At 39.9% G+C, this 12,493-nt stretch overlaps 1 protein-coding gene across 6 annotated transcripts in view; it reads right to left on the bottom strand.

Moving 5' to 3' along the window:
- Nucleotides 1-12,493, bottom strand: part of fryl (furry homolog, like) — an 80,255-nt gene that overhangs the window by 46,258 nt on the left and 21,504 nt on the right. For 4 of the 6 annotated variants that reach the window (XM_047375378.1, XM_047375379.1, XM_047375381.1 and 1 more), the window contains exons 2-11: nt 8,779-8,990; nt 8,453-8,506; nt 6,284-6,423; nt 6,061-6,157; nt 5,276-5,355; nt 5,111-5,191; nt 4,771-4,939; nt 3,552-3,644; nt 3,340-3,438; nt 3,144-3,245 (exon numbers count right to left, since the gene is read on the bottom strand). In XM_047375378.1, coding sequence (XP_047231334.1) covers nt 3,144-3,245; nt 3,340-3,438; nt 3,552-3,644; nt 4,771-4,939; nt 5,111-5,191; nt 5,276-5,355; nt 6,061-6,157; nt 6,284-6,423; nt 8,453-8,506; nt 8,779-8,898 — 1,035 coding nt within the window. In that variant the 5' untranslated portion in view covers nt 8,899-8,990. Of the gene's footprint in view, nt 1-1,454; nt 1,500-3,143; nt 3,246-3,339; nt 3,439-3,551; nt 3,645-4,770; nt 4,940-5,110; nt 5,192-5,275; nt 5,356-6,060; nt 6,158-6,283; nt 6,424-8,452; nt 8,507-8,778; nt 8,991-12,493 lie in introns of all 6 variants that reach the window. The other 2 variants (XM_047375377.1, XM_047375380.1) reach the window with 1 other exon arrangement.

Genomic DNA, 12,493 nt, shown 5'->3' with positions numbered 1-12,493 from the left:
GCTCTGATGATGGCTACAACCCAAACAATAATGGTCTCCACATACAAAAGTGTTACTGCATGTATGACCTGCTTAGATTTCTTTTTGAGTCAAAAGCTCATCTGTTCTATTAAACAGTATCTCCAAATGTATTTTTGAGAGATGCCAAAGTCAGAGATTTTGTGGGTGATTTCTAACCTTGGCTTTTGTAAAGCTCTGACCTACTGATCAAGACTTGTCCAATTTTTGTTAAAGAACTGTGAACAACAACAACAAAACATTATTCCTACTGTATGCATTAGAAGAAAGTTGACTTTTTCAGCTATGAAATGTTTATAGTACGATAAAACGAGTAGTTTGTCAAACACAGCCTTAAGTAATAATACAGTAAACTTGTCCAGGTCTTGAGACACAGGTACGAGTACAAATAAAACCCAACTAAAAGTAATTACAGCATCTCTTTACTTCTTTCAAAAACAGTTTAGAGCTCACAAACAAACTTTCTGGCACTTTAAAAGCTCCAACATAACATATTCAGATTGCTTTTTCCAGAAGATCATTTCAACATAACTGTGTCCAATTAAATATTTGAAATAAGATTTTCCTACCATTAGTGAGGTTAGCGTTACTAACGGTAAACAGCAGCCCGTGTTTGTATTCCCTGTAGAGTGAATCGATCTGTGGCGATCTTTTGCAAAACTCACAGTTCAGCTAATGTTTCTGAACCCATAAGATGTGGACTCTTGTAAAGGATGAACCACTTTTCTTCTGTAATACATTCAGCCTCCTGTTATCCGCCCTTTGTTTTAAAGTAACAGCCTGATGGATTAGCAGACACACCGCTTTTAAAATAATGTTTTCTATAAGGTTTTGTACTTCTACTAACATCATTTTTAAACATCTCAGTGATACTGAATATGGTTGAGACTTCCTACTGCAAGAAAAATGTCCACACCGAGGAGTGTTGGTGTCAACATGACCCGGTACGCTTAGATTAGGTGCATTCGCTGATCAAACTGAAGAAAAAAAAAAGACTTCTGAGTTTAAAATTGCCTAATTTCTTCTCACCAATACATTTCTCAATGCAGCTCGAGCATTATAATAAAATTCTTCTTACTGATAATGATTTTAATCACAACAACACAAATCAATCTGTAATAGAGTACTTTCTACATAATCCTAGTTTGTTCCCCTCAAGTATTCATCCCTAATAACACCAATGCGGACAAAAATACATGTTTCTCAACATCTGGCCAGAATCTGCAGCACTGCAAAAAAACAAACAAATTTAAGCACACAAATCCACAAGTTCCAAGTAGTCCATGTGCTAACTCCTCTGTTGACGCCAAGGTTCACAACAGCAAAACTCAACGCTTCAGCCAAGCAAGCAGGACTTTACCGTCTACCCTACATCCTGATTTGGAGCGTTACAGGGAGGGGGGCACCAGGCTACGCCCTGACACTGGATAACTCACCTGCAGTGTCTCAATCTGCTTTCTGATGCTGTTGTTAGACGGCATCTGGAGCGAGTCAACATGAGAAAACAAATGACAGGAAACAAAGAATGTGGGGTTTGGGGAGGGACACATGCAAGTTATTAACAAAAACAGAACAAATATGACAAGAAAAGCACAAACTAAGTCAGATGTTGCCAAAATGACAAAAGTAAAATGAAAAGAGCCAAAATGAACTGTTCAACATGCCAATTTTGGATCAGGTTGCATGTTAGCATTACCAAAACGACAGTTCGTTTAGGATTAATTTAAATGCATTTCAGTGTAGAGAGCATGTATTAGTGTATGAATGCAAAGGAAACTAAGGTGTGTGCTGCAGTTTGGAAATCAGACAGGCAAGGAGACAAAGAAAGCACACAGGAGTGGCTTCAAACAGAGAGAGGATGACATGAAACACGCAGAAATGTGTTACAGTAGCGCCTGCCTCTTCTAGCACACTGACAAGCAGCCACGCCCACCTGAACATTCGCTTCAAACCCAAATCCAACACGCTCAGAATGCAAAGAGTCCTATCTTAACCCTGTGGGTACCATGGTTAAAAAAAGGTGATCAGATGTGGTTAAAGGGGAAATATTTCTTACATGACAGTAAATCTATGCAACCCAAGTACTCTATGTTTTAAACAAGTCATTATATTTCATGTACTTACTTATCTTTGCATTACATTGGGTGTGGAATGGCTGTTACTGTCTCAGACTTAGTAAGAGTCATTCTGGCCCACTGACCATTGTCAAGAGCACCCACAGAATTAAAATTGCTGGCTGGAGACGGTGAAAATTACTAAAATCATTAAAACAGTCTCAGACACCTCCTTAGACTTATTTCAAACAACTGAGACAAGACTCCTAGAATATACCGCCCAGATTCACAGGAACTTACCATCAATGAATAAATGACAACTGCATTTCAACGTCCCAGTAGATCAAACACTTTCCACAAGAGGTAATCAGTGATTAGAGGAAGAGAGGCTCATTGAGTCTGTCAGTCAGTCATAGATTTTTATCAATCAGTCACTGGGTTCAGCGATCAGGAACAAGAGGAAGATAGGCTTGATCTGTTTGTAATTGGTTTACAAAGAGTCAATAAGAGACCTGAGGTAAAACAGCACTTGAGATGTGGTCACTTGTATGCTGTGGCATGTTGGCTTCTGCAAACGCTTACGATGCCCATGAGACATCAGCACCTAACTGCTCATAACATATTTGTATTTTGCTCATTTTGAGTCATATTTTGATATTGCAGGTTGGGTATAAAAGGGTGTAATGTTTTAAAGAAATCAAGTGCTATTCTGTTCAGATCTGCTTTGTTGATAAAGAAAGGGAAAGCACATAATGATTCTCAGACACAAACACAGAGCACACCACTCAAAGTCATAATATACTCAGTGTTGCTACATATTTACTAACCATGACATGTCACCACTAGGTAATTTGCTAAATTAACTAAGTGTATGAGTGTGAATTAGAGCCTGGTGCTGTTATTTTTATTACACCTTCAAATATTGAAAATGCTCAGCTAGAGTTCCTAAAAACCCCGGTGAATTTGTAATCCAATGTAGTGTCTACGGTGTCTTCTGAACTGATTTAATCTGAGGAACAGTTACTGGCCTTTTTGAAAAGAGTTTGGTGTAAACTCTGTGGTTGGCAGTACCTTAAGGTGTGAGAGGCAGTTCTGGAGAAAGATGTGCCAGTTGGTGAGGAAGAACTGCTTCTGACTCACACACAGCAAGCACGTCACCAGGGGATAAAGAGCCTGGGGAGAAAAAAAAACAGTATCGACATTAGACAATGACTTGTTTATTAGGTCTGAAATTTCTCCACCAAGATTTTGAGCTCTTTATTATTACCAAAGAGTGCTTCTTTCTGGAGCTAAGGTCAAACGTTGTCTGGTAAAGCATCTCCACAAACGTTTTTAGGCACGGCACGTTGACTTCATTTTTCACCGCCTGAGAATGAGTGAAAGATTAATCTTAACCAAAGACAAAACAAAAATGACATTCAGCTTTCATTTTAAACAGAACAGCATTATAGTGGACCGGCTGTTCTGAGTGTTACTTACAGCTGCGACAGGAATGAGGATTTCAACAAAAAGACCAGCCAGGGCGTGCTTTATGTCTTTATCCTTGACTTCAAGGAAATACTGGGCACACTCCTAAAACAGAGAACACAAGAGAAAATAGAATATGGAAGATCCATGAACAAATGCGTCATAAGCAGAGAGGCACCAAGAAATTGCCTGATGACTGAACCAGACGGCTTTTTGTTATTAGTAATCGCAAAACACCCAGCACCACCAGGGAGCGCTAACAACACTCCTCAGAGTTGAAGTTGTTATTAAGTGAAGAACACTCAGACTTAGCTAATTTAATCATCAGCCAGGTGTTTAAAGCGAAGTCGTAGGAGGCACCAAAGCTGTAAGAATCTCCTTGAAAGGGAACAGTATTTTGTAAGGAGGCCGACCAGCTGATCTTTCAGGCTTCAGCAAACAGGAAGCTGAAAATATCGCAGCAAAGTTGCTCTGCGTTATCCTTATGATGAGTCCGGTTCTGCCCGTCATGGAACATGCTGGACTGATCGGTGCATCTCCAGCCAAAGATGATAAAAACACAGTTCAGTCAGACAGACTGTTGACCCTCAGTGTGTTCACTGTGCCGCCTTATAGTAACATTTGAGGGGCTTGATTCTATAGTCAATTTTGAGAAAGTTAAATGTACAAGTATGTATGTTACTCTATTAATGCTAATAAACACATAATAAAGTTATAGGGAATTTCCAATGGAAGCAAAGAATGAAATTTCCATGACTATAAAGAAAACACTCTCAGAAGCCTTTTATCACCCCTTTTGTTCTTGAAGACATCAAAATACTGTTAACTGTGTAATATTGGCTTGTGAGGAAGTATAAGTACACATACAAAGGATATAGGAAGGAAATAACTAAAATCCAACAGGAAGGTACATGATAGGTGCTAAACTATAAAGCCCAGCAGGTCAGGAAAAGGTAATAAGGAAATAATTACACTTTTTACTTAATGGCAGAGAATGAAAGTAAAGTTGCTCTTGTATTCATAGTTCTTTGTAACATCTAACGAAGAATGTATCTTTGGAAAACTTCGAGTGTTACTCATGCCTTAAGTGCCATGACTATAGAGAGCTGCTGACTTTGTAACAATGATAAAAAACAACCCAGCAGACAGAGGGAAACAAAGAAGAAAACTATTGCATAGTGTCATTTAATCACCACAATTAAGGCAACTGTGTAATAATCTAAAGTTTTACCTGCATAAATTGAAAAGAAGCCTCAAAATCCTCCACAGGATACATTTTAACCCGAAAGAACTTCATGCCCATGATGAGACTGATAATGCTCTGCACTACGTATGGACTCTGCTCTTTTTGCCGCAGCTCCTTCAGTTCTGTGATGAATTTTTTCCTCACCGCCTGAAACCTGAACAAACACAGACAAAGACATTTATCTATGCTCCAAAAACAATACTCCACCCTAACAAGGTGTTAGTGAGAGAAGTGGGATTGAAAAAAAAAAAAAACCAGATTAAAAAACAAGAAAAAGCAATATGTGGCTGGGCACATGCTTAAAGGTATACTTCAGCATACTCACTTTGACTGTGTAAGAACTCCTATGACCTCAGCATACAGGTCTGAAATGATGTGCACATTCCCAGTGTTGGGGCCACTGTATCTGCAACAGGTTAAAATATATGCATTCAAATCTACAGTTAATTATGATGGTAACCTGTCTGCCTCTGGAATTATGGTTACTTACCCCTCTTTGTGTTTAAAGTGCTTGAATGCCAGGTTTAGAACTTCATGTACTAAAACATCCGGCACTGGGTGAAGAGGAATCTGTGGCGTAAACATGGTATCATTAGTCCTATTAGAAGCATTGATAGTCTTTCTCTCTGCAGCCCTTAATTATCCTCCCTGCATTAGCAAAGCCAAGGACAACACAGCTCGGGTCTCCAAGGACCGGCATTCTCCTCAGAATGGAGCTTTGATTTGAACAATCTACTTTAGAAACACTCTCAGTTGGAAGTTGGTCCATCGCCAGCCGCTGCATTTATCATTTCTGTTCCCATGAAGGAAAAGTCATCGTGGCAACATTAGTCAGTTTCTGAGCTACAGAGCATAAAGACACCTGGTAAAAAAACAAACCTTAGTATACAGATCACTGCTGTGTCAGATCAGTCAAGCTGTGGTAAATTGGTCAAATAAACATTTAAGCAATTTCTAACACATAATGAATATAGTGAGAAGTATTTCTGAATGGTCTAAGCACCTGAAACCACGTAATGACAAATGCTACAACACTTTCAGAATGCATAACAAACCGACAATAGGAAATAAGTACCACTACACACAAATAATACTAGTAAATACTACAAAAATAAAAAAGACATTTGCATCTCTGACAGAAGTAATTAAATTCACAAGTATTCCAGACTCTTTGATAAGATACACTAATGCATATCTTCTAGTTGTTTGCACCCCAACTAGAAGATACTTTATAAGTAGTTGATATTATTTTAATGGAGCAGTAGAATCACTCACCTGTTTTAGAACTTCCACTGAAACTAAACAAAAAATAAAATCTATGGCTAAGTCACGTCGCTCTAGAAGGAAATCTTTATCCCGGTGCTGTTCATCTCTGAAAAACAGCAAAACATCATCAATTGGACACAAAGTAACTTTAGGAAGTCCAATTATTTCTTCAAGGGAAAAAATAGAGAAGTCTAGGACTAAAAAACCAACACGGCAAAAAGGATCATCTCACCCCTTCGATTTTGTACTAGATCGAGGTCGGTACTCGTAAGACTCATCTTCAGTGCCGCTCTGCCGCCGGTACCAGTCGAATAGTGTGCGCAGGAGGGAGGGTAAACAGTGTTCTGCTATTGAGCTCATAGAGCTTATTAACTAAAAAAAAAAAAAAGTACAAAAAAGGTTCTGATGACTTTTCATTTCAGGCAAAACTTTAGAACATTTTTGTACCCAGGGGAATATGCAAGAACCGCCTAAAACATACAAACAATAACGTTGATGGAGTTCTATAAAGTCAATATTGGTAAAAATACCAACCCATAATTTAATATGACACGATGACAGCACTCATACATGACTGAGGGCATCAGAGCAAATGTTTTTATATTGATTGCACACCAACACATAATTAATTATTAGTGATCATATCACTAATAATGAAACCTTGTACCCTCCCGTTTAACGAATAGGTGTAACAAATCTACTTAGAAATATATTTAAAAATGGCATTGAGTTTGCTAAATGTTTATAGGGAAACAACAACTCCCATTATATGTAAGTATAACAGAAGAGCTAATCTTGATAGGTGCCTCTATCAAGATTAGCTGCAGGAGCTTGAAGAAATATTCACCTCTTGACCTTTTTCCCAGTTTTTCACATTACAGCCAGAAATTTTCAATTGATCTTATTAGGCTTTTATACGATAAACCTGGTCTGCTCAGATGTCTGGCCGACATACAAACTGCTACGTATAGCAGAAAACCAAAACCGCCCAATCACACAGAACACACTATACCCACAGTGAAACATGGCGGTGGCAACATCATGCTGAGGGGATTCTTTTCTTTAGGGGTGGAACTAAACACAGGGTGAAACTTCAAAACTTTTAAATTGCTGTTCATTGATACATAAGAATGGACAAAACTTTCAGTCCCTACATGTGCAAAGCAGACTTGCAGCTGCTGCTAAACATGGTTCTAGAGCAGGGACGGGCAACTCCAGTCCTCGAGGGCCGGTGTCCTGCCGTTTGTAGATGTGTCCTTGGTCCAACACATGAATTAAATGGCTGAATTACCTCCTCAGAATGCAGTCAAGTTCTCCAGAGTCCTGCTAATCATCTAACTATTTAATTCAGATGTGTTGAAGCAGAGAAGCATCTAAGAGTTGCAGGACACAAGCCCTTGAGGACTGGAGTTGCCCTCCCCTGTTCTAGAGTAGTGGGGAAGTACTTGTGTGAAACACATTTAAGTTTGTGGCTATAACATGACAAAATGTGAAAAAGACGATGTGAATACTTCTTCGAGACATTTTAAAGAGACTTTTAGTGTTGAGGTATATTTTTTGTGAGTTTAAGGGCTGTTACAGTGCACAGAGGGTGGTGCATGATGACTGATCAGCAGAAGAGTTATGTAATTCCTCCCTCTGCCCTTATGGTGCTGGCCAAATACACTTCAGCACCCGATGCAGATTTACTGCTGAGGATGACACAGCGATTCTACACACTCACTTCTGGCTCTATATGCTCGTTTTCTCTCTCTCTCCCACTCTCTCACAACGGGGACAGCTGGATCTATACCATATCCTCGCTGGCTTTCTGTTTTGCTGAACAAAGCATTCAGCAGCGAGGCAGACCTATTGTGCAGAGATCTGCAGCAGCTGCAGATGAAGCACAGACAGCGCATTGAGTGCGGGGTGCGGGGGATTGATTGGAGACTCAAATACTGCTCACACATCCAGAGGTGAGGGAGTGGTTGTTGGTGAGGGGCAATGACAGTGTCACATTTCAACATCCATATGGGATGTCAGATCTTTATGATGGTCATTATGGGATCAACTCCAACTGGAGCAGGGAGTAGAGTTTTTTTTTTAAACAAGGTTCTTCCTCTGATCTGACCCAAGTAATGATGAAAATTACCAGGACGATTGTGAAATGGGTTCATTTGTGACCTTAAAAAAATTTGAAGTACTTTATCCTTCTCATTGTTTCTTTACCCCTTCAAGTTATGTACAAGTACTAAGGTTCAGACAGGCTGGTCAGAAACGTCTAGCAGTGAGCTGGCCAAACTTTAATGGTCTGCAAGTGGATACCAAAACAACTGTAGGTCTGAACAATTATGTAGATACTTGAAAATAGTCTTTTGTGTTAAATGTTCTGGGTATTGTAACAATTCATGGATGCGCTTACCTGATCAAATTGTGCATCTTCCCCCCTCTGGAGAGATCGGGACAGTGGTTTCTCCTGTTCGAAACACAGAGGAAAATAAAAACAAAAAAGAAACAAGCATGTTACTAAGCTGGTTGTAAAACGTCCTCTAATTTATAACAGCAAACTTCAGAAGCAGCTTTTAAAAAACGGAGACGGTGTAGAAGAATAAAATGAGTCTCGACTGTCAACATTCTCATACCCTGCAGTTGTTCCTGAATTGGCTAACTAAATGGTAATTATTTGGAGACAGAAAAGTAATGCATCATTCAGTTATTACATTTCATTTCTTGTTTTACTTGACTAACCAGTGGCTCGGCCATGACCATCTCAATTTTCTTCTCGGCAAGCACAGCAAACTCAGCAAACAGACTCTTGATGACAAATTCCCCGGGCTTGAGCTCGGGGTCGATGGTGATGCTCGACATGGTGGCTATGCTGTGTTTCTCCCACGTGAGGGGAGTCACCGAGGAGGGGGCACGGCGTCTAATCACGCTGCTGCTGCTGACTGGTGTAGAAGCTGCAGGGAATCCAGAGGAGGTCAGAGGTTAGGGGATGATACAGTTCGCTGTCGAAGCAGCAGGTTCAGATGGAGAACAGAACTCTCGTAAAAGTGTAGAGTGCTGTCTGAAAGTTTGCATGCAAAGTTACACAGAAAATATGAGTAGGTATTTGTGGTTACACACTGACTGATAGATCTCTGTGTGAGGCTAAAAGACACAAAATAACAAAACTGAATAAAAGCAGACATTGTTATGCTAAAAATGGCAAAAAAGGTCAAAGTAATATCTGAATAACCCCAATAATAATTCCCATTAAATCCATTTCATAACTTACAGACAGAACATATTGCTTTACCTCAACAAATGGCAAACATTTAAGTTGCACTAGTAGAAACAAATTTCCAAAAGGAGCAAAATATTTTTAAGAATATGTTTGTGACCTAACTCGGATGTTACATTTCATAATATTATAAGCAAATTAAGGCCCACAGCAAGCACAAGGTTAGTCAATTCACACAAAAAAAGGTGACTTTCTCGGAAAGAACGAACATATATATATTTATATAATATATTTACAGGGGTTGGACAATGAAACTGAAACACCTGGTTTTAGACCACAATAATTGATTAGTATGGTGTAGGGCCTCCTTTTGCGGCCAATACAGCGTCAATTCGTCTTGGGAATGACATATACAAGTCCTGCACAGTGGTCAGAGGGATTTTAAGCCATTCTTCTTGCAGGATAGTGGCCAGGTCACTACGTGATACTGGTGGAGGAAAATGTTTCCTGACTCGCTCCTCCAAAACACCCCAAAGTGGCTCAATAATATTTAGATCTGGTGACTGTGCAGGCCATGGGAGATGTTCAACTTCACTTTCATGTTCATCAAACCAATCTTTCACCAGTCTTGCTGTGTGTATTGGTGCATTGTCATCCTGATACACGGCACCGCCTTCAGGATACAATGTTTGAACCATTGGATGCACATGGTCCTCAAGAATGGTTCGGTAGTCCTTGGCAGTGACGTGTCCATCTATCACAAGTATTGGGCCAAGGGAATGCCATGATATGGCAGCCCAAACCATCAATGATCCACCCCCATGCTTCACTCTGGGCATGCAACAGTCTGGGTGGTACGCTTCTTTGGGGCTTCTCCACACCGTAACTCTCCCGGATGTGGGGAAAACAGTAAAGGTGGACTCATCAGAGAACAATACATGTTTCACATTGTCCACAGCCCAAGATTTGCGATCCTTGCACCATTGAAACCAACGTTTGGCATTGGCATGAGTGACCAAAGGTTTGGCTATAGCAGTCCGGCCGTGTATATTGACCCTGTGGAGCTCCTGACGGACAGTTCTGGTGGAAACAGGAGAGTTAAGGTGCACATTTAATTCTGCCGTGATTTGGGCAGCCGTGGTTTTATGTTTTTTGGATACAATCCGGGTTAGCACCCGAACATCCCTTTCAGACAGCTTCCTCTTGCATCCACAGTTAATCCTGTTGGATGTGGTTCGTCCTTCTTGGTGGTATGCTGACATTACCCTGGATACCATGGCTCTTAATACATCACAAAGACTTGCTGTCTTGGTCACAGATGCGCCAGCAAGACGTGCACCAACAATTTGTCCTCTTTTGAACTCTGGTATGTCACCCATAATGTTGTGTGCATTTGAATATTTTGAGCAAAACTGTGCTCTTACCCTGCTAATTGAACCTTCACACTCTGCTCTTACTGGTGCAATGTGCAATCAATGAAGACTGGCTACCAGGCTGGTCCAATTTAGCCATGAAACCTCCCACACTAAAATGACAGGTGTTTCAGTTTCATTGTCCAACCCTTGTATGATCAGTGGGATTCAAATAGGCACTAAAACATGGCGGAGCAGGAAAATGTTTAATTGGCTAACAGAAAGTTTAGTTTAAGGTAAGGTAAGGTAAGTTTATTTATATAGCGCTTTTCAGAAACGAGACACTCAAAGCGCTTTAATGAGCTGTTTCTCAGGTTAGCTCATCACTTCCGCTGAAGTGACATAATGTCTGAAAGGACACGATGTTGGTTCCTGAGCTGTTCTTTGCATTACTTCTGCTTTAAGGGGACTGCTTTTTTACTTTAGCATTTCCAACGTTTCTCACCACTTACTCTTTATTTTATCTGGTGACAGAAGAAAAATATTCAAATACAAATTGACTTTCTTAACAAGTGTACTTTGGCTTTTGTTAAGTACTCAACAACTAGCTTAGGTTTGTTTAGGCACAGTGACAGCATACGTCAATCATTTAAATATGATTTAAATGGTAACTTGGTTGATCTTTTCTTTCTTACCTCCCTGCAAATGTAAACCGGCCAATGGGATTTATGTGATGTGGTCCATTTTATCACACATAGGAAGTACAGCTGTCTGTTGAGATCATTTTTTTAGTTCTTACCAGGACAACGGGGATCCTGCTTAAACACAGATCCCTCCAAGTCTCAAATCTTATTTTGGTAAGAAACTGGTAAAAAAAATATAAACATACTAAGCTAAGTTGTGACGACAAGTGGACATTGACCCTAGATGTCCTGAGAAAAATAAATGAATAATAAAAAGAAATGCTCCAATGGCAGTACTTTGATTAGCTTCCTGAAACAAATCTATCTAGGGTCACAACATTTGCATGTGGCTCAGATTATTTGCCTTTCCTATTCAAATATTCTATGCAAATCATAGGAGGATTAGTTTGTGTGCCTAGACCTGTCATAGGAAACTTTACCTATGCGGCTCTACTCCTCCGATAAGCAATCTTTGTTCATCTCTTATCCAAGAAGAGAATATATGATACATTACAGCTGGGCGGTTCTAGTCCTCGATGGCACTAGGTCTGCATGTTCCTGATGGTTTTCCTGATGAGCAATCCTAAATTAAAAGATTGTGGCATAAGCAGACTCTTCCCAACTTGACAAGCTAAGGAGATAATTCGACTTCTTGAATCTGGTATCATGTAGCCAAAAGCATCAGAGATCTGAAGAAGGCCAAGTACTGCTGACATACACAATTAAAAATAATATTAGTCCTGGTTGAAGTATTTACACTTTAGGGTCCTTAAAGCTGATTTGGGTGCATTGACTTAGTTTGATCAATGTTATTGGTGAGCTTTTTAAATGCCCGGCCCACATGTGAGGTGTTCTGGTCGCATATCAGAATGACTGGTAATGAAACTGGCAAAGAAGGTCTATTGCCATTAAAAAGCCTAGGCAACACTTCACTATTTCAAGTAGAATTTTCCTGTTTAACATAGCTGGCCTCCTGGACTCATATCTTACATCCTATGTCTTCTCAGACTACAATGTGTACATCATTTCCCTTAACAGACTATCCCTGATCTTTGAGCTAAAGGTGGGCAGCACCGTCAACTTGTGATTATGATTTGTTTAGGTTCCTCTAATAAAAGTGTTCCTCTTGCCTGCTCTTGTTTGCAAACATCATCTTAGCTTGTGGTTGGTTATTGCATCCTTATAGTCAACTAATTCTGCTTAAT

This window comes from Girardinichthys multiradiatus, chromosome 9 (genome assembly GCF_021462225.1).
Source record: "Girardinichthys multiradiatus isolate DD_20200921_A chromosome 9, DD_fGirMul_XY1, whole genome shotgun sequence".
NCBI classification, from domain to species: domain Eukaryota; kingdom Metazoa; phylum Chordata; class Actinopteri; order Cyprinodontiformes; family Goodeidae; genus Girardinichthys; species Girardinichthys multiradiatus.
Note: the sequence above shows the minus strand (reverse complement) of the source record. Positions and strands in the feature narration are given on the sequence as shown.